The 19,266-nt window shown below is 44.0% G+C and overlaps 1 protein-coding gene across 3 annotated transcripts in view; it reads left to right on the forward strand.

Moving 5' to 3' along the window:
• Positions 1–4,310: 4,310 nt before the first annotated feature.
• Pdcd11 (programmed cell death 11) overlaps positions 4,311–19,266 on the forward strand; it is a 47,277-nt gene continuing 32,321 nt past the window's right edge. The window contains exons 1-9 of one of the 3 annotated variants that reach the window (XM_075974329.1): positions 4,311–4,400; positions 5,736–5,854; positions 6,796–6,927; positions 8,836–9,003; positions 9,704–9,865; positions 11,042–11,141; positions 11,600–11,781; positions 14,408–14,515; positions 16,412–16,618. In XM_075974329.1, the coding sequence (XP_075830444.1) occupies positions 5,753–5,854; positions 6,796–6,927; positions 8,836–9,003; positions 9,704–9,865; positions 11,042–11,141; positions 11,600–11,781; positions 14,408–14,515; positions 16,412–16,618 (1,161 nt within the window). In that variant the 5' untranslated portion in view covers positions 4,311–4,400; positions 5,736–5,752. Of the gene's footprint in view, positions 4,401–4,762; positions 4,787–5,735; positions 5,855–6,795; positions 6,928–8,835; positions 9,004–9,703; positions 9,866–11,041; positions 11,142–11,599; positions 11,782–14,407; positions 14,516–16,411; positions 16,619–19,266 lie in introns of those variants that run through there. The other 2 variants (XM_075974330.1, XM_075974328.1) reach the window with 2 other exon arrangements.

The raw sequence follows: 19,266 nt of genomic DNA on the forward strand, positions 1-19,266 counted from the left end.
TCCTTATACCCAAACGGATAAAGGAATTGAGTGGAAACAATGGAACTAAAACCTCTTGAAGAATATTGGCAACTATTTTACTTGTCTTTGCAAAGAGAATTCTAAAGGAAAGGAAATAAAAAATGGAGAGTCAACCTCACAAGGCAATTAAAATCAGTTTGGTGTGGCACAGGTCTTTAATCCCAGCACAAGGGAGGCTGAGGCAGGCTGATTTGAGTTGCAGGTTAAACATGCGGCCATGCCCCCCGCTACCCCGCCCCCCCAAAAAAAGAAAGGTAAAACTAACTAACTACGAACTTACAATAAGCATTGTTACAACTGGGGTTTAATACTGTGTGGAGCGTAAACTTTAACATTTAAAGTGTCTGTCAAATTATATAATAAATATACCTTCTATCTAGCTGGGTCATTTCTCCTCCAAGAATTTACCTTTCAGAAATATCACAAGGCAGAAATACATGGTTCATAGCTCGTTACCGAACACTGTTTACAAAAGTGGAAAGATGAGAAATCCAACGTGAACTGATAAATGACAATTGCTACCGAAGGAAACTGCGTACCTATCCGTGTACCATATGGAAGGAGGCCCCAAGTGATACTAAAAATCAACTCTACTTCTGGGTATTTCAGGGCTCATCAATGGCTCTCAAAGTCTGGTCCCTAAAGTAGCAGCATAAAACTCACTGGAAACTTGTTAGAAATGCAGATCATTGGGCCCTACCACAGGCATACTGAATTAGAAACCCGGGTCCAGTTATCTGTCTTGTAAGGCCTCTAGGTAATTTTAATACACACACACGACCTCTAGGTAATTTTAATACGCAATACACATACACCAGAAAAATGTTTAATGCTCAATAATTATATGGGGAAACCCCTGGAGAAAATACAGCCCCCCTCCCCCCCACAGAGTTTCTCTGTGTAGCCCTGGCTGTTCTGGAACTTGCTCTGTAGACCAGGCTGACCTGAACTCACAGAGTCTACCTGAGTCTGCCTCCAGAGTGTTGGGATTAAAGGCATGTGCCACCATCTAGCTTTATTTCTTTTAATGTGAGAAATTACATTAAAAAAAGCAACAACACACCGGTGAAATGTGGGACAGAGGATCCTTACACAGTGCTGGCACCAATGTGAACTGGTTCAGCCACTGTGCAAGTCAGTGTGGTGAATTCTCAAAAAATTAACAACAGAACTACCATACAACCCAATTATTCCACTCAGTATATACTTGAAAGACTAAATCAAAGCACTGCAAAGATACTTGCATAACCATGTTTACCGCTAGACTATTCACCAAGCAAAACTGAACTAGCCTGGATGTCTGTCAACAGATGAGTAGACAAAGAATATGTGGTACGTATCTGCTGTGTAATTATTCAGCCATGAGAAAAATGGAAAAAATAACTTTTTCCCCTTCTCTTGTTTTTTTCGAGACATGGTTTCCCTGTGTAATAGCTCTTGCTGTTCTGGAACTTACTTTGTAGACCAGCCTGGCCTTGAACAAACTGAGATCTGCCTGCCTCTGCCTCCCAAGTGCTGGAATTAAAGGCACATGCCACCGCCCCACCAGGCCCCAAAAATGAAATTATGACACAAGCAGGAGAATGGGTACAACAGATCATTGTGTTAAATAAGCCAGACTCGGAACAAATACCCAATATCTTCTCTTGTGTAAGGACCCTTGACTTAAATATATATGCATATATGTATGTGTATGTCTGTGTTAAATCACGAAAACAGAAAGGGGACCTTGAAAAAGGAGGAAGAGATTTTAAGGGCGTGAGGAGAGGGAGGAAAAAAGAAGCTGTTTGATACACATGGAGGGAGATGGGGCACTATTTGGCTGTAAGGAGGGGATCATAACGAGTTAGATGGGGTGGAGGAAGGGGACAGTGAGGGAAAAGGATGAAAAATGCAGACACAAATCCAGAAAGCCACAGCAGAATTCAAAACCACTCAAAGTTTTGTATGTATGACTGCCTACCTACCACGACCGAGCCACAGACACTAATGACAACTTGGAGTAGCTGGTCGAGGTCCAGGCAAGATTGGTAAACTGGCTGGCTAGCTCTAGATGAAATGGAAGTGGGAGAGAACAGTAAGGGTAATGTTGCTACGGAAACTGGCATCCCCTTTGTTTACCATTCAAAGGGCTTCAGAAGCATTCATACTCAAAGATCTTGCAACAAATTCCAGACCTTAATTTTGAACATTTTCAAAATGGTTACTGGAACAGTGAAGGAAATCTAAACTTCTTTGGGTCCCTTTCACAGACCTTGGCCAATCTAGCCAAAGCAGGAAATCACCATTAAACAAACAACTTCATAGTTTGTCAAGTTTCCCTTTCCTAAACTACGAAAGCACATGCTTTCCATGCACTTCATGATGCTTCTTAGAGCTATGAAGTGGGTTCTCACAGAAACTCACTGACTGCTATGCTAGCCTGGTACAGTGCAGGGTGGGCCAGCGCTGAGGTGCTGTCAGCGTCATTCTACAAGACACTGGAACAAGGATGAATGTAGTCAAAGACAACAAAGACGTGGTATAGGAACTGGGGTCTTAAAGAATCTTAGATGGAAGAAGAATAGTCATGCTGATTGTGAGATAAACAATGGTATTATCATTTGGCTTTTCAAGACAGGATTTCTTTGTGTAGCCTTGGCTGTCCTGGAGCTCTTTAGACCAGGCTGGCCTTGAACTTACAGAGATCTGCCCACCTCTGCCTCTTGAGTGCTGGGATTAAAGGCACGCACCACTTTCAGCAAACAATTGTCATATTAAGGCTTAAAGCATTACAGGTCTACACCTTCCAACGAACTGAATATTGTTTTGGGGTAATGACCAGGAACCTTTTTGTTAATACTGCCCTTTATGGGATTTTTTTTATTTTTTAAAGGACAGGGTCTCAATATGCAAAGCCAGATGGTTTGGAACTCACAGCATACACCAGGATGGCCTTGAACTCAGTGATCTGCCTGATAGCTTTGGGATTAAAGGCATAAGCCATTTCACACTTGGCAATAGGAATAAATGAACTAAAATGTGTTCTCCTTGAAATCACATGCAAGTCTAGAGCCATACAATAGTGAAAAGATCACCTAAGACTAATACTTGTGAACCTGTGATTTATTAAAGATTTACTATCGTTAAACAGCATTCTGTTAGAAAGTTTAAGCAGATAGATTTTGCTTGTTTTTAAATAATCCAATACCACTCTTAAAAACAACCAGTCTCTCCATGCCCCTCTCCCTGTGAAATGGGTGTTTCATTAAAGGCTTAGGGTGATCAGTTGCCCTTGCTTCGCAATCGGTTCCTGGATATTGCTATTCTCCTGTCTTACAAACACACCTATCTGGAGTACCGAGATGACCAGGTCTAAGTAAAGGAAAGTCGCCTCAAAGGCGCCCAGGGTCTACAAGCAAGAGCTTTTTGTAGAACCTTTCCACTGATTCCTAATACCGCGGCCCTTTAATACAGCTCCTGTTGTGGTGATCCCCAAACATAAAATTATTTTCGTTGCTACTTCATAACTGCCATTTTAACAGTTATGAATCGTAATGTAAAAATTTTTGGAGATAAATATCTGGGAAGGGGGGTCGCGAATCACAAGCTGATTACTTCCGGAACACAGACTTAAATCTAACCCGTTAATCGCGCCCAGGCCTGGAGATTCGCAAGGGCTACTCTGCTTTTACTCTAGTTTTGACAAAGACTGCCGCACAGTTAAGGGAGCTAGCTTCCTGACTGCAGCTCAGAGAAAACAAATAGTTATGGCCATATGGGGTGAGAAGCCAGAGATCGCTTCCAACACTGTAGGATGACCTTGGGGAGCTCCCCTCTCGACGGGTCTCACCCTCCCACTGGGAAATGGCAGAGAAGGTTCTCCGCGAACCATGCGAGCCTTGGGGCGCATGCACCTCGCGGTGCTGAGGCTACCCAGACGCACCGCAGGGCCCCGACCCTCATTTTCTCCTGAGCCATTCCCCGGCCCCTCCCCGCAAAGCGAAGACCTCTCGCTAGTGCGAGACGAGGGAAACGGCCAGGTTCTAGTCCGCCCTGCGAAGCCCAGTCAGCAGCCCGAGCAGCCGACAGCCCCTTCTCACCCACCTTCGCCCAAATCACAAATTCCGCAGCTGATGTCCTTCAACAAACCCAGCCACCAGCACGGACCGACCGGAAGACACCCCCTCCCCCACGCGACGGACAGGCCATGGCGACTCGGCCCTCTGCGTTGATTGGCTATCATGAAAAGTCCCTCCCCCATACTTCCCGTCTCGGCCAGTGTCTGAATGGTCCTCATAACGGAAGTAGAACGGATCCTGCTGACGCCTTTAGGAGAGCGGCGTGGAGCTGTTGGCGCGGTTTCTTGCGCGTGCGATCGCTTCGAACCGGTCGGTGAGGTAGGCAGTCGCGGGAGCGGCGGGGCTGGAACCCAGGAGCTTCGGCGAGAGGGAGGAGACCTCATGGCTCCCACCTCGGTTTCCTGGCCCGGGTCTCCGGCCTTCCTGCTATGCACCTTTGAGTCGGCATGGGTGGTCTCCCCACCCATGCCCCTTTTTGCCTTAGCGGCTCTTGTAAGCCAGGCTGTCCACTTCAAGTACCCTTAGTGCCTTCTCTGCACGTGATCGCCAGGCTCTTTGGCGCCTCAGTCTTATCGGGTCTAAAATGGGAATTAAGGGTTGGATTCCCAGCACAGTGGCCCTATTTCTGTGACGCATGCACCCTGCATTTCTTCTCGGACGTCATTTCTTTCAGTCTCACGCTGTAACTGAACTTTTATCCCCAGGTATCTCAGAATAAACCAACCTGTCTTGTGTCTTCATTTATATTTTGCCCTGGTTCCCATGGTTGACCTGCTCGGTGTCTCTTCAACCCTTACACGCTGTTTCTAAAACTTGCCTTTGAGTTACTTGCTTTGACTTCGTTCTTTTCCTCTCCAGTCTGTAGAGTGAAGAATGTTGTTTTTCATTATTCAGTCGCTTCCCCCAAGTCTCTGAAGTACCAAGTAAAGACAAGCTACTTAGTTTTCAATTATCCACGGAAGAGCCCAAGTTGATTTCCAAAATATAACTTGTTATTAAGTGGTTTACTAGAGTGTTCAGTTTTTAAAGAAGCCCTTCAAACAGTTGTTTGATAGGTAAATGACTGGTATGTTTTGGAAAATAGGCTTTTTTCAGTGTCTCCCCCCCATTTTCTACTTATATTACTATTTATTATTATTAGTTATTTTTGATAACTAATTTTTGGTAATTGAGTTAAGCCTGCTTCCCAAGTGCTGGCGTTAAAGGCGTGGCCCATCAGACCTGGCTTCCTACTTATTGAACATTCAGCTCAAAAGCATCTTTCTCATGAAGCTTACCACCTTTACTGAATCTTGTCACTTTTTTGTTTATGCTTTATAATTTGATTTGCATTTTAAATTACTTACATATTGTATTTATATACACACACATGCACAGATGCACACACACCTGACATAATTACAATAATTAATATTGAATGAACATTTACTATATCGAATCCTTTCCTGGAAGATGGTACATAGTGTATAGTTCATGGTTTTGAATCATACAAAGTTGGAAAGACATGGATTAACAAGAACCTGGCATATCAACTTTATATAACATACTCTTAAATCTTGTTTAGTGCCTTGCTAGAAGGTTCTCATGCCATGAATCACATCCTTTATGAAACCTACCCCCAATGCTACTGCTCACCATTATTCTTTTTATCAGCTTTAGGAGACCCAAACATGGCAAACCTGGAAGAAAACTTCCCCCGAGGGGGTACAAGAAAAAGCCACAAATCAGAGAAACCTTCCCAGCAGGCAGTTGAACAGGACAACTTATTTGATGTAAGTGGTGTGCTGCTTTGGTGAGACCTGAAACTTGGTAGCATCTCCGGGATGACCGAGCCTCTCTGGCAGCAGTTATGTTCCAGTTTGTTTCTCTTCGATGTCACTTTTAGAAACTGAACTTGTTAAAGAGTCTCTGCCACCTCAGGCTTCTTTTTGATGCTTAGTGTTTGATGTTGAAATGCTTTTGTGACTTGTCCTTAAGGAGTCTGTGCCAGTTGATTAAGGATGGACAAAAGGGATTTGATACTGAAGTTTTGTTTTGTTTGTGGTTCTTGGGCTCGAATCTAGGACCTTGTGCATGTTAGGCAAGTTGTCTTCTCCTGAGCTCCTTTGCCCCAGTTCTAATCATTGTGCATTTATTTAAAAGGAGTCCTAGTAAGGAAAGCTTACATTAGAATTCAGTCTCATAGAGTGGTTTGTGCTCTTGATGCTGGAGAGAAGGAAAACCACCATTTAGGGGTGTGTGGCCTTAGGTCATCAGTATTATAGAATCTCTCCACATGTATTCTAGAGTAGAAGTCATTGTTCCATGCTGAGAAACTGAGCTGTAGGGGAAGATATATGTTTTGTTGAAAGCATAAAGCTTGTTGTGGAAAAGCGTTGGAGTTTTTCCTGAGCCTCAGGACTCCATTTCCACTTGATACGTGGCTTCTCAAGCTAGGGAACCCCAGTGTTCACCCCGCTCACCAGAGGAAGCACGCAGGACAGAAGAGACATTGGGAAGTTAGAGGAGGGTTCTCAGACCCTGGGCAAGGGGAACATTGGCACCTGGATACTAGGCTTGGGACTGCAGCAGAAATGAAGACAATGGGGTGGGAGAGTGGAGTGGCCTGGGGGAGTAAAGTAACAGAGCAAGGTAACAGGCCCCAAACCTGTGGTGACAGCTAAGATTGCTGCGTATCATTCTTCTGCATCCGTGAATCTTTTTCCCTCTTAAGATCTCCACAGAAGAAGAATCCACTAAAAGGAAGAAGAGCCAGAAAGGGCCCATGAAAACAAAAAAACTGAAAACTGAAAAGAGAGAAGCCAAGAAATCTGTGAGAGAGAAATTTGAAATCCTCAGTGCTGAGGTTTGTAATACTTGGTGTTCTCTGTAACGTGCTCCTTGTGCTCTGTGTGCTCTTCCCTCTTTTCCTTTATTCTTTGTATATTTCCGTGCACACAAGTATGTTTTCTGTATGTGTCTGTAGAGACAAGTGCAAATTATGAGAAATGAGCTTAATTTCCTTTGCTTATTAACTAATGCCGCCTGGTGTCTTTTTTTTTTTTTTTTTTTGGATTTTTTGAGACAGGGTTTCTCTGTAGCTTTTGGGTTCCTGTTCTGGAGCTAGCTCTTGTAGACCAGGCTGGCCTCGAACTCTCAGAGATCCGCCTGCCTCTGCCTCCCGAGTGCTGGGATTAAAGGCGTGCGCCACCACCGCCCGGCCAAAACTCATAACCCACGCAGGGGAAGGTTTCGACCCCCAAGTAACTGGGAGAAGTTTTTTTTTTTTTTTTTTTTTTTTGAGACAGGGTTTCTCTGTGGCTTTGGAGCCTGTCCTGGAACTAGCTCTTGTAGACCAGACTGGTCTCGAACTCACAGAGATCCGCCTGCCTCTGCCTCCCGAGCGCTAGGATTAAAGGCGTGCGCCACCACTGCCTGGCCCGCCTGGTGTCTTTCTATTTGGTTGGTTTGGGTTTCTTTTGGAGCCTGTCCTGGAACTTGCTTTGTAGACTTGACTGACCTTGAACTCACAGAGATTTGCCTGTCCGTGTCCCCCCCCCCCCCCCGCCGCTGGAATCAAAGGTGTGTGCCACCACTGCCTGACTCTGTTTGGGGGTTTTTTGAGGTAAGGTCTTATGCTGTCTGACCTGTCTATGTAGTCAAGGACCTCCATCTCGCACATACAGGGAGTACTGTGTATAGTCAGCCTGCCTCCTATCTGTCCCCTATCCCTACTCTCTGTCCCTGAGTTTGAGCCTCAGCATCACATGAAACAGATGTGGTGGTATATGCTTGTAATCCTAGTACTTAGGGACCTGGGTTAGGAAGATCAGAAGCTTAAGGTCATCCGTAACTGTGAGTTCCAGACTAGTCTGAGATGCACAAGACTCTCTCTCAAGAAACAAATCATGAAAATGGTTAGATATGTGTGGTTTATATATGCTTGTCTTTTAGTAGAAGTTAGAATTAGAGACTGAATCTCACTATCTAACCCTTGGCTAGCCTTGAATTCATTATGCAGACCAGGCTGACCTCCTACTAATAGAGATCTTCCTGCCTCTGTCAGTTGAACACTAAGATTAAAGGTATGTCAAACCATGCCTGACCTCTGCTCATTCATTGTGTAGATGTGAAATGGCCTCAGATTAATGGTGTGGTCTTACGGTTCTTAAAATTTTATTATTCTCACCTTCATCCTCCAATATATGTTCATTTTAAAATAGGAAAATAGATTATTCTGGGGTAATTCATTAGCCTGCAGAAATATTTTGTTTTCTATTGTGATATTTTAAAAAAATTGTTTAAGTTGGTGATACTATACTAGAGATTTCATGTAAAAATGTGAGGCTGGTGTCATGAAAATTCAAACTCCTGACAAAAGAAAGTCCACTTTCCCCCGTGTTTGAGGACTCTAGAAGCTGTGTCATAGTTGTGCCCTCTAGAAGGGATAGGCACACTCCAGGCTGCCATTGCTTCTGTGGTCTGTCTCCTTCCCATGCTGTCTTCTAGGTGTTCTGCATGAGGGCTGTTAGGGTATGGCAGAGTGTGCTGGCGGCTCTAGCAGTCCAGCACTGTAGCCCTGTCTGATCAAGACCTTTCCTGGCGTTCAGTGAGATAGCTGGTATGCCTGGATATATACACATGCCTGTGTTTTCCTTTTGTTTATAAACTCCCTCTAGTATTGGTGTTGGGACAAAAAGCCAAAGTCCCCCTACCTGCCGTCATTGTTGTCTGCTTTACTGTATGTAGTTACTATGTATGTTTTCCTTTCTAGTCCCTGTGTGAGGGAATGCGGATTTTGGGTTGTGTGAAAGAGGTGAATGAACTGGAACTGGTGATCAGTCTTCCCAATGGCCTCCAAGGGTTTGTGCAAGTGACTGAAATCTGTGATGCCTACACTCAGAAGCTGAACGAGCAGGTGGCCCAAGAAGAGCCTCTGGAAGTAAGGGGTGTCGGGTGAAACTTGCCCCTGGAATTAGAATAGAAATGTTGAGAAAAGAAAATGCAGGTGCCGTGGAAACCATTGGTTTTTTTGTGTTTCATATTTATTTTGTGCGTGTGTGCACATGCCATATCACACATGGGGGTCAGAGGGACAGCCTGTGAGGTTCGGGTCTCTCTTTCCACCATGTGGGTTCCTGGGAGCCAACATAGGTCCTCAGGCATGTTCAGCAAGCATTCTTACCTGCCAGTCCAACTTGCTGACCTAGGGGTTGTATTTTTTTTAACAATACAGGGATTTTTTTTTAAAAGATTTATTTATTTATTATATATACTGTATTCTGCAGTTGTGAGCCACCATGTGGTTGCTGGGAATTGAACTCAGGACCTTCAGAAGAACAGGCAGTGCTCCTAACCTCTGAGTCATCTCTCCAGCCCAATACAGGGATTTTTTTTTTACTTAGTCTAGGGAACCTAAAACACCTCTATAAGAAAATACCATTGGAGCTGCTGTCTGAAGGATGAAGGTTTCCCAGGTACAGGAAGAGGGGAGTCCAAGCAAGTCAGGCTGTAGCAGGAAAGGAAGTGCTGTTAGCATAAGCAAAAGGTGGAGCAGCTTAGGATGAAGGTGGGCAGCTGTGGAGAAGCTGGATTATACATGACTGTACATCTATCCGGTCTTTCTCATTACCATTGTGCAGGACCTACTCCGCTTGCCTGACCTTTTCTCACCTGGAATGTTGGTGAGATGTGTGGTGAGCAGCCTGGACATCACAGATAGGGGCAAGAAGACTGTCAAGCTTTCTGTAAACCCCAAACATGTCAACAAAGTGCTGAGTGCTGAGGCCCTGAGGCCGGGCATGGTGCGTATCTGGATGTCACAGAGAGGAGGAGCATTTCATGCCGTCTCCTGGGGGTGTGGTTTAGGCCACCTTTTACTTTCTGTTTAATGCCTGTTCAGGCAGTGGGGTCTTTCTGGAGTCTGTTAGGTGCTCAGGGAACATTGAAGACTTGAACCTAATTCTGTTATTGTGGAGGGAAGAAAGAAGTTGAAGCTTCTTTGGTAGGCATAGTCAAGTACCTGCTGGGAGGCTTGGAGGTGGTAAAAAGGGTTTCTTGTGATGCTTTCCCCACTAGTTCTTCACAGTGTAAGTCTTTCCAGAACCCTGCCTTGGGAGATGTCAAGGACCCCTCAGTGAGTGCAAGAAAAGGTCAGACAGCAGCCAGCCTACCAGCTGTCTGAATGCCCAACTCTGGAGATACAGGTGAACTTAGGCTAGATCCTCCAAGTCCACTAGGTATAATAAAGGGAGCTGCACACAAATGTTCTGGTGATTAAGGGTCAGATGTATCTTGAAGTGTTTGGTTAGAAGCAGTGGGGTTTAAGGAAGGCCTATAAAGTTGAATAGGATTTAGTTCTGTTCAAAGAGAACAAAAGTAAGCCATATTGCAACAAATTGACAAGTGTCCGGGAGGCCCCCTTCCTGACAGTGCTCTTTTTGGCACTTTGTCTTGTTCAGTTCTCAGAGCAAATATAGGACGTAGAAGACAGTCTCCCCTTCTCCATTTGAGATCTCAGTGATTTCACAGAGACCAGCTAAGGCCAAAGCTGCTTACTGCTTCTCATGAAATGTATAAGTTGTTGGCAAAATACGCTTTCTCAAGAGTTTAGAAAAAAATGAATGGAAGATAAAAGGATGGTTCTGGATTCTCTTGGTAATCCTGGCTCTGGGTGTGATTCTATAGAGCCATGGAACTCATTGCTTAATATAAAAGATTTTTCTGTTTTTAAACACTGTCCATGTATCATTTCAAACTTGATATATAATACTCCTCACTTTCTGGAGACAAACCTTTAAGCCCCATGAGAGAGTTGACATCTTCCCTTCTGATTTCAGGTAGGGAGCTATGATGTCAAGGTTGAGTGCTATGATTAATGAGGAGTCCATTTGTAAAGTTATGTTTGTATGGTAGTGGAGTTGGTGGGTGTCCTGTTTGCCTTTGATATGAAATTTCTAGGTCTGCTTCCCTTTCCCCAGCTGCTGACAGGCACAGTGTCAAGCCTTGAAGACCATGGCTACCTAGTGGACATTGGTGTTGTTGGGACCAGAGCTTTTCTGTCACTACAGAAGAACAAAGGTGAGGGCTAGTGGAGATGGGGCTGGTACATGAGGGTGAGCTCAGACATACGGGATTGTATTTATATTTCATTGCCACTTTGATTATAAACAGGACAGAATAGTGACCCTGTAGGCTGGTTGGCTTTGGAGAATTAATGACAGCTGATAGGGAAGATAATGCATGGAGGGTCAGAGAATGACAAATCTCTATGGTGAGATAGACAGGCTTCAGTATGCTTTATCTCAGAGAGTCTACTGAACTTGCCTGCCACTCCTGGCTTATTTGGTTCACATTTCTGTGAGATAGTTGAATTCTAGAGCAGTTAGGTTGACATCCTACCCTTCTCATGGCTGATGAGCATCAGATGATCACTGGGTGGGTGGGTGATGGTACTTTACGGGTTAGCTTGGTCCCACAGTTAAGGGCCATTCTCATGAAGGTATACTCTTCTTTTGGTGCTGGGGCTGGGCTTACAGGTGCTAAGCTCAAAATTGGCCAGTACCTGACCTGTCTGGTTGAAGAGGTGAAAAGCAACGGAGGAATTGTGAGTCTCTCCGTAGAGCACTCAGAGATTTCTTCTGCCTTTGCAACTGAGGAGCAAAGCTGGAACCTGAATAACTTGCTCCCAGGACTCGTGGTCAAAGCCCAGGTGCAGAAGGTAAGCTGTTTGTTGTTACTAATGTTTGAAAAGTTTGTTCACCAGATGATGGTAGTGCATGCCTTAATCCCAGCACTCAAGAGGCAGAGGCAAGTGGAGCTCTGTGAGTTCAAGGCCAGCCTAGTTCTCAAGGGTTCTAGAATAGTCAGGGCTACACAGAGAAACTGGTTTCTGCTTCAAACCACCTCCCCAAAAGATTTACTTTATTTGTTGTTATGTGTGTGGGGGTGTGGGTATGTGCGTTTGTGTGGTGCTGGTGAAGAGCAGAGCCATTGCATCTGCCTGGAGCTCAAGTTAAAGGAGGTTGTAAGCTGCCTGGTGTGGATTCTGGACACCACACTCTGGTCCTTGGCAGAGCAGGGCACTTTTTGACCTTTGAGCTATCTACCAAGACCCTGTAAATTATAATTTTTAATAAAATATTAATATGCTTACTAATAAAGCTGATAGGGTACCCAGTAGATCTTTCTGGTCATGGAGTACTTGGAATGTGGCCAGTGCCATATGTTGGTATGACAGTATTTTGGACAAACTATTACTCGGTTTGTTTTTTGAGACTGTAGTTCTGGCTAGTCTGGAACTACTAGTATGTAGACACCAGGCTGGCCTCAAACTCAGATCTGCTTACCTGTCCCTTCCAAGTGCTGGGTTAATTAGTGTATGCTACTATGCCCAGGCTGGTCAAGCTATTATTCAACCAAATTCCATCTGGTTTTGTTTTTGTTTTGTAAAACTAAAAATTTTTCTTTTAAAATTACATATATGAGGTTATAGAGATGGCTCAGCAGTTAAGAACATTAATTGCTATTTTAAAGAACCTGGGTTCAGTTCCCAGTGCCCATATGATGCCATCTATAACAATTGTCTGTTCCTCCAGTTCCGGGGGATCTGTCCTCCCCAGGCACCAGATGCACGTGCTCTACACTGGAGCCAGAGCACTTAGACATGCAGACTAAATTTAAGATATTCTTTTTAAAATTACACTGTTGTAAACACAAATCATGATGCAAATGCGGAAGTCGGAGGCCAGCTTGTGGGATTCAGTTCTCTCCTTCAACCATGTAGTTTGCAAGGATTAAGTTAAGGTTGCCAGGCTAGTAGTAAATGTTTTTACTGGCTCCTTGTAAAGTCACTTTTTTATAAAGTGACTTTAAAAAGTTAAGGTTACTATGTTGTGTTTTATATGAACACACATATGTTATTTGTTTATAATTGGTAGTTTTGAGACAGGGTCTCACTGTATAGATCATGCTGGCCTCAAAGTCTTGATCCTTCTACCTTAGCTTCTCTGGGATTGGCTTTATAGTCATGGTTTTTCTTTTTCTTTCCTTCCCCCCCCCCCTTTCAGTTTTTGAGATAGGGTCTCATTGTGTAGCCCTGAACTCTTATGTAGAACAGATTGGCCTTGACATCTGTCTGCCTCAACCTACAGAGTGCTGAGTTTAAAGGTGTGTGCCATTACACCTGACCTTACTCATGGCATTTCTTTCTTTCTTTTGGAGACAGGGTGTCTCTGTGTAGCCCTGACTGTCTTGGTACTCAACTCTGTAGACCAGGTTAGCCTAGAACTCAGAGATCTGTCTGCCTCTGCCTTCCAAGTACTAGGATTAAAGGCCTACACCACCATGCCCAATTGTAACCATGGTGTTTGCTGAACACTGCTGATCTAAAGTTAGATGGAGCCAAATGTGGTGATGGCATCTCTGTAATCACAGCTCTTCAGAGACAGACAGATGGAGTTTGGGCCACATAGTGAATCCTGTCTCAGATGGCTCAGTGGGTAAAAACACTTGTCGTCTAGTCTGATGGCCAGAGTTCCATTCCTGTGATCCACATGATGGGGGACAGAGCCAATTCCTGCAGGCTGTCCTTTGACTCCCACTTGGGTGCTGTGCTGGTGTTATGTGCGCTCATTCACACACAGAATAAATAAATTACGATAAAAAAAATTAAGTTGATTTTAAAAAGTCAAGTGATATTAAAAAAAGCTCAAAGTGAAGAACTGTGCCATCTCTCCTGATAATAGTAGCTTCTGCTGGTATCTCCTGATTTACCAATTTGAAGCATTGTTTTCTTTCATTTGGGTGTTGGTGACTTCACTGTCACCTTGTGCCTGCATTTATTCATCTTTCTGAGAAGAAGCCTGCTAGTGGATGTGAAGTGACACCTCATGGTGATTTTGATTGGCATTGTCCCAACAGTTGAATGATTCTCTCCATCTTCATGATGATGATGTACTCACTGGCTGTTTGTGCAGCTTCTTTGGAGAAATATCTGTTCAAAGATGCTTCACTTTTTTTTTTTTTTTTTTTTTGGTTTTTCGAGACAGGGTTTCTCTGTGACTTTGGAGCCTGTCCTGGAACTAGCTCTGTAGACCAGGCTGGTCTCGAACTCACAAAGATCCGCCTGTCTCTGCCTCCCGAGTGCTGGGATTAAAGGCGTGTGCCACCATCGCCCGGCTAGATGCTTTACTTTTTAAAATTAAGTGATTCATATTGTTAAGGGCTAGCTATAGGACAGTAAATGCATAGTTGTGGGCATTGTGGGATCCAGTGTTTGCTGTGAAGAATATCTCATGTTCCACTCCATCGAATTCTTTTTCATAACATGTAATGTTTACTTGTAGGTAACTCAGTTTGGACTCCAGCTCAACTTCCTTACGTTCTTCACAGGCCTGGTTGACTTTATGCATCTGGAGCCCAAGAAAATTGGAGCCTATTCTTCAGCTCAAACAGTAAGAAACATCTAGCTACCTTTTCTTGATTCTTGACTCCTAGCTGTGTCTTTCTTCTTTTTTTTTTGAATTTTTCTAGATAGGGTTTCTCCGTAGTTTTTGGTTCCTGTCCTGGAACTAGCTCTTGTAGACCAGGCTGACCTCGAACTCACAGAGATCCACCTGCCTCTGCCTCCCGACTGCTGGGATTAAAGGCGTGCGCCACCACCGCCCGGCTCCTAGCTGTGTCTTAGTCAGCTGTCTGGTGTCCTATCTAGGACTTCATGTGAACCGTATGCAGTGAAATATGGGAAATGGGAAAAGGTTCTTTGGAAATGACATGGGAAAGACCATTGGCAAGACTGAGAGAAGTTACAGCTATAGAGGGTAGCTTTGCCTTTTACTTTAAAGGAAGAGTAGGTAGTATAGAACACAGTTTGTTCAAGTAGGAAAATGTGCTTTAAAACAGTTATGAGGCCAGGTTTAGTGGCTCATGCCTGGATTGCAACACTCAGGAGACAAAGGCAGGATGATCACTCCAAATTTGAGGTCAACCTGGTCAAGTTCCAGGCCAACCAGTGGTAAACTCAGTTCTCTCTTTCCACCATATGGGACCTGGGGGTCAAATTCAGGCTGTCAGGATGTCAGATGCCTTTACCCACTGACATCCATTCAGCCATGCATGTTGTCATCTCTGTTTTTTGGACAGTCTCTTGTAACTCAGGCTAGGCTCTGACTTTCTGTGTAGCTGCGATACCCTTGGACATGTGGTCCTGTTTCTATACCCAGAGTGTTGACACTACAAGTGTGTTCTCGCACACCTAGCTTAGATCTGACTCCTAAAATACACCATAATAAAAAGTATACTTGATTAAAACACTGTATAATCAGATTTTAGTAGTGACCCTGGTGAGTTTTCTACAGTTACCTAAATGTTTAAATTTTCTACACTGAGCCAGGTAGTGGTGGCTCTTGCTTTTAATCCCAGCACTTGGAAGCAGAGGCAGGCAGATCTCTTGAGTTCAAAGCCAGCCTGGTCTACAGAGTGAATTCCAGGATAGCCAGGACTACAGAGAAAAAACTCTGTCTCGAAAAACAAACCAAAACCAAAACCAAACAAACAAAATTTCTACAATGAACATGGGTACTTTAGAATGTATGTTATTTAGAATTTTGTAATTCTCAGATGACTCAGTTTCACTTTTAAAATAGTATTACATTCTTATGTATCTTACAGAGAGAAATGTTTTAAGAGACATTAGATGTTCCTCCTGATTTCAGCCGATACTGTTGACACCATAGTGACTTTTCTAGTGCTTTTTTCTAGTGCTGTTTTGAAACTAGTTCTTATAGACCAGGCTGACCTTGATCTCACAGAGATCCTCCTTTCTTTGCCTCCTGAGTGCTGGAATTAAAGGTGTGCACCACCACTGCCCAGCTCTGGTGCTGTTATGTTTGTCTGAAGAAGAGTTGACACAATTCGAGTGTTTCCCCCACCCCCCGACAGGGTTTCTCTGTGTAGCCCTGGCTGTCCTAGAACTCATTCTGTAGACCAGGCTGACCTCAGATTTACAGAGATCCGCCTGTCTCTGCCTCCCTAGTGCTGGGATTAAAGGTGTGCGTTGTCACTGCCTGGATAGTTTGCATGTTTTTACTTTGTTGTTCAGGTGTATGTTGGGATGTTTCAGACAGGCCTTCACTGTGGTGGCACTGGTATGATGAATTTGGTACTGAGTTAGACACAGTTCCTCTGGGACATTTCGTTTAACTTCTCCACACACTGATTCCATGGGCTGATGTCTGTTACTCCTGAAGATTTTAGTACTACCTGATTAGCACAACTGTAGTTAACCCCTTAGGGTCTGGTCTCAGCTGTATTATGTGGGCACCTCTTGTTCACTTTGCTTTTTTGTACAGGTAAAAGCCTGCATCCTCTGCATCCATCCTCGAACTAGAGTTGTACGACTGAGCCTGCGTCCCATCTTCCTGCAGCCTGGGCGTCCACTCACCCGGATCTCTTTCCAGAAGATAGGGGCTGTCCTGGATAATGTTCCTGTTCAGGGTTTTTTTGAGAAGGCTGGGGCTACCTTTAAGCTGAAGGATGGGACCCTGGCCTATGCCCAGGTGAGGAGGCTTCTTTGTTTGGTCAAAGATCTTATCACTGGAAGGACTTTAGGGAAGATAGGTTCTTTTCTGCTTCCTTCATCCCTTGATAATCTTGTTTTTGACAGTCTCCAATGTGAAAGACTATCCCTAAAGTCAGGACAATGACAAGTTTGTTGTTTCAGAATGCTTAGCCATACTTGGTATGTATGGTACCTGACCAGTAGGTAGAACAGGAATGAAATAGGATCCAGACCAAGGCTTGGCAAAAACTTTTGATGTTGTTGTTAAAAAAGAAAAAAAATCTTAAAAATTTTCTAATTATTTGTATATGTGTGTAGTAATAGGGGCGGCGGCGGCGGGGCTGTGTCCCCAAATCCCCAGCCGCCTGGCTCGGCTAGCTTATGCCCCGAAATAATTACACAGACACTGTATTCATTTAAACACTGCTCTGGCCCATTCCTATCTAGCCTCTTCTAGGCTAATTCTCACATCCCGATCAACCCATCTCTAATCATCTGTGAGCACCGGTCTTACCGGGAAGATTCTAGCCTAAGTCCATCCTGGGTCGGAGCTGGGGCATGGCATCTCTCTGAAGTGTCTGCTCTGGAGAGGAGAGCTGCGGAGTCTGACCTCACTTCCTCTTCCTCCCAGCCTTCCCTTCTGTTTACTCCACCCACCTAAGGGTGGGCCTATCAAATGGGCCTAGCAGTTTCTTTATTGCTTAAACAATGAAATCAACAGATTGATATATGACACTCCCACATCACTTCCCCTTTTTCTGTTTAAACAAAAAAAGGAAGGCTTTAACCTTAACATAGCAAAATTACATATAACAAAACAGTTATCAAGTAAAAGTTACATCAGAAACATTTATACATATAACAAAATTGACCTTAAAATCCATACCAATGCAAATTATTCATACCTATATCATTTCCCCCTTTAAATGTAAAAGAACATTTATAAACAATATTTTGGGAACATGGGCGCAGGTTTTTCTCTCCAAACTGCTTCCTGCTGAATAGGGGCGTCGTTAATGATTTTAGAGTGTAACCTGTGTGCCAGGTTTATCTCAGTTGGCAGTTGAGCAAGGCAATTTTCTGAAGATGTTCACAGCAACCCTTCAGGAGGACGTGGTCCATCATACCAAATCGGGATAAATGCAATCCACAAGGTCTGATCCTCTGTGAAAACAAAAGCAGAATCTCTTTTCCAAAGTATCATATCCTTAGATCCAAATTTTGAAATCATACCCTCATGATATCCGTTCTGGTTCCACTTGGCAGCCCATATAATGAAATGTCTCTCTGTACTTAGCTCCTTCACAGTCAAAAATTTTAAAGAAAACACAATGTACATAATCCAGACTCTTTGTGAATTTTTCATTTTTACGCGGCTTAGTTTTACTCTATCACTTTACTTTATTCTGTCTCTTTAAAGACTTTACTTTTACTTTTTTTTTTTTAACCATTAACTTTATTCTCTATATTCTTTTTCTTCTCTCTCCCAAGCCTACGTACATTCATCTAAGAGTGTGACTCATTCAGTGGTCTGAATCTGTCCTATTGTGAATCTGCAATTTTTTACTATCCAGGAGCACTTTTGATTTACGCCTTTAAATCACTAGGCGCTTAAGAATCTAATCTGAGACATTCCTAGATTAACTTTTTGCTTTTTGAGCGTACATCTGTAGACCAGGCTGTCTTTGAACTCTCGGAGATCTGCCCGTCTCTGCCTCCCAGGCATTGGGATTAAAGGTGTTTGCTACCACTTGAACTCACAGACTTCTGTTTGTCTCTGCCTTCCAGGCACTGGGATTAAAGGTGTGTGCTACCACACCTTGAAGTCACAGAGGTCTATCTCCCTCTGCCTCCCAAGTGTTGGGATTAAAGGTGTGTACTAAGACACACAACAACTCTCTTCCTTTTTTTTTTGTTTTTTTTGCGTTAAGAACTTCAACTTTCAGCTTGCATATATTTTTAACACACTTTAAACCATTCAGAAATTTTCTCTGTCTTTGAATCTCTCTTTACTGTATATCTCTCTTTTTCTGACCACGTGAGTCTTTAATTTGCCAAGCAATCTCAGTAGGACTAAAGCCGTGGCTTTGCCAGCTAGATCCAGTCCATTCCTTAGCTTTCCAGCCTCATGGCGGATATACAGGCTGCAGCCATGATTATAGCATTTCAAGGTCCCTGCCAGCCAGCAAGCTACAACAGACGACACTCAAGTCCTCTCTCGGTAGCCGGCCCTCCTACCTCAAACAGTCAGAGTTTGCCCTGGCAGGATGGCCCAGAAAGCCGGCATTTTTAAACGCGCAGCTTTTTTCCTGCTATGGCTGAAAACCGAAAAGCATGCATTCAGCTTTTCGCCAACACCGTTTAAGTGTTTCGTGGCAGGACCTCTTAATGAGCTGCAGGGATTTGCAGCTGAAGCTGAGTCAGGAAGCTTCTTGGGGCTACCAGGTAGGAGCGGCACTCAGCACTTTAATTCTGAGACTGAGCGTGCAGCACAGAAATTCTTTTCATCCAAGTAATATCCAAATCTGACAGGCAGAGCACTGCGCAGTCTAAAAACACGTCTCTGTATGGCGGCAGGAATCCGCCATGCTCTTCCGCCTGCCTAAGCCTGATTCTGCCTTCTGCCCAGGAGCAGGCGGGAAGCTC

The sequence above is a fragment of the Microtus pennsylvanicus genome, chromosome 5 (assembly GCF_037038515.1).
Source record: "Microtus pennsylvanicus isolate mMicPen1 chromosome 5, mMicPen1.hap1, whole genome shotgun sequence".
Lineage (NCBI taxonomy): Eukaryota > Metazoa > Chordata > Mammalia > Rodentia > Cricetidae > Microtus > Microtus pennsylvanicus.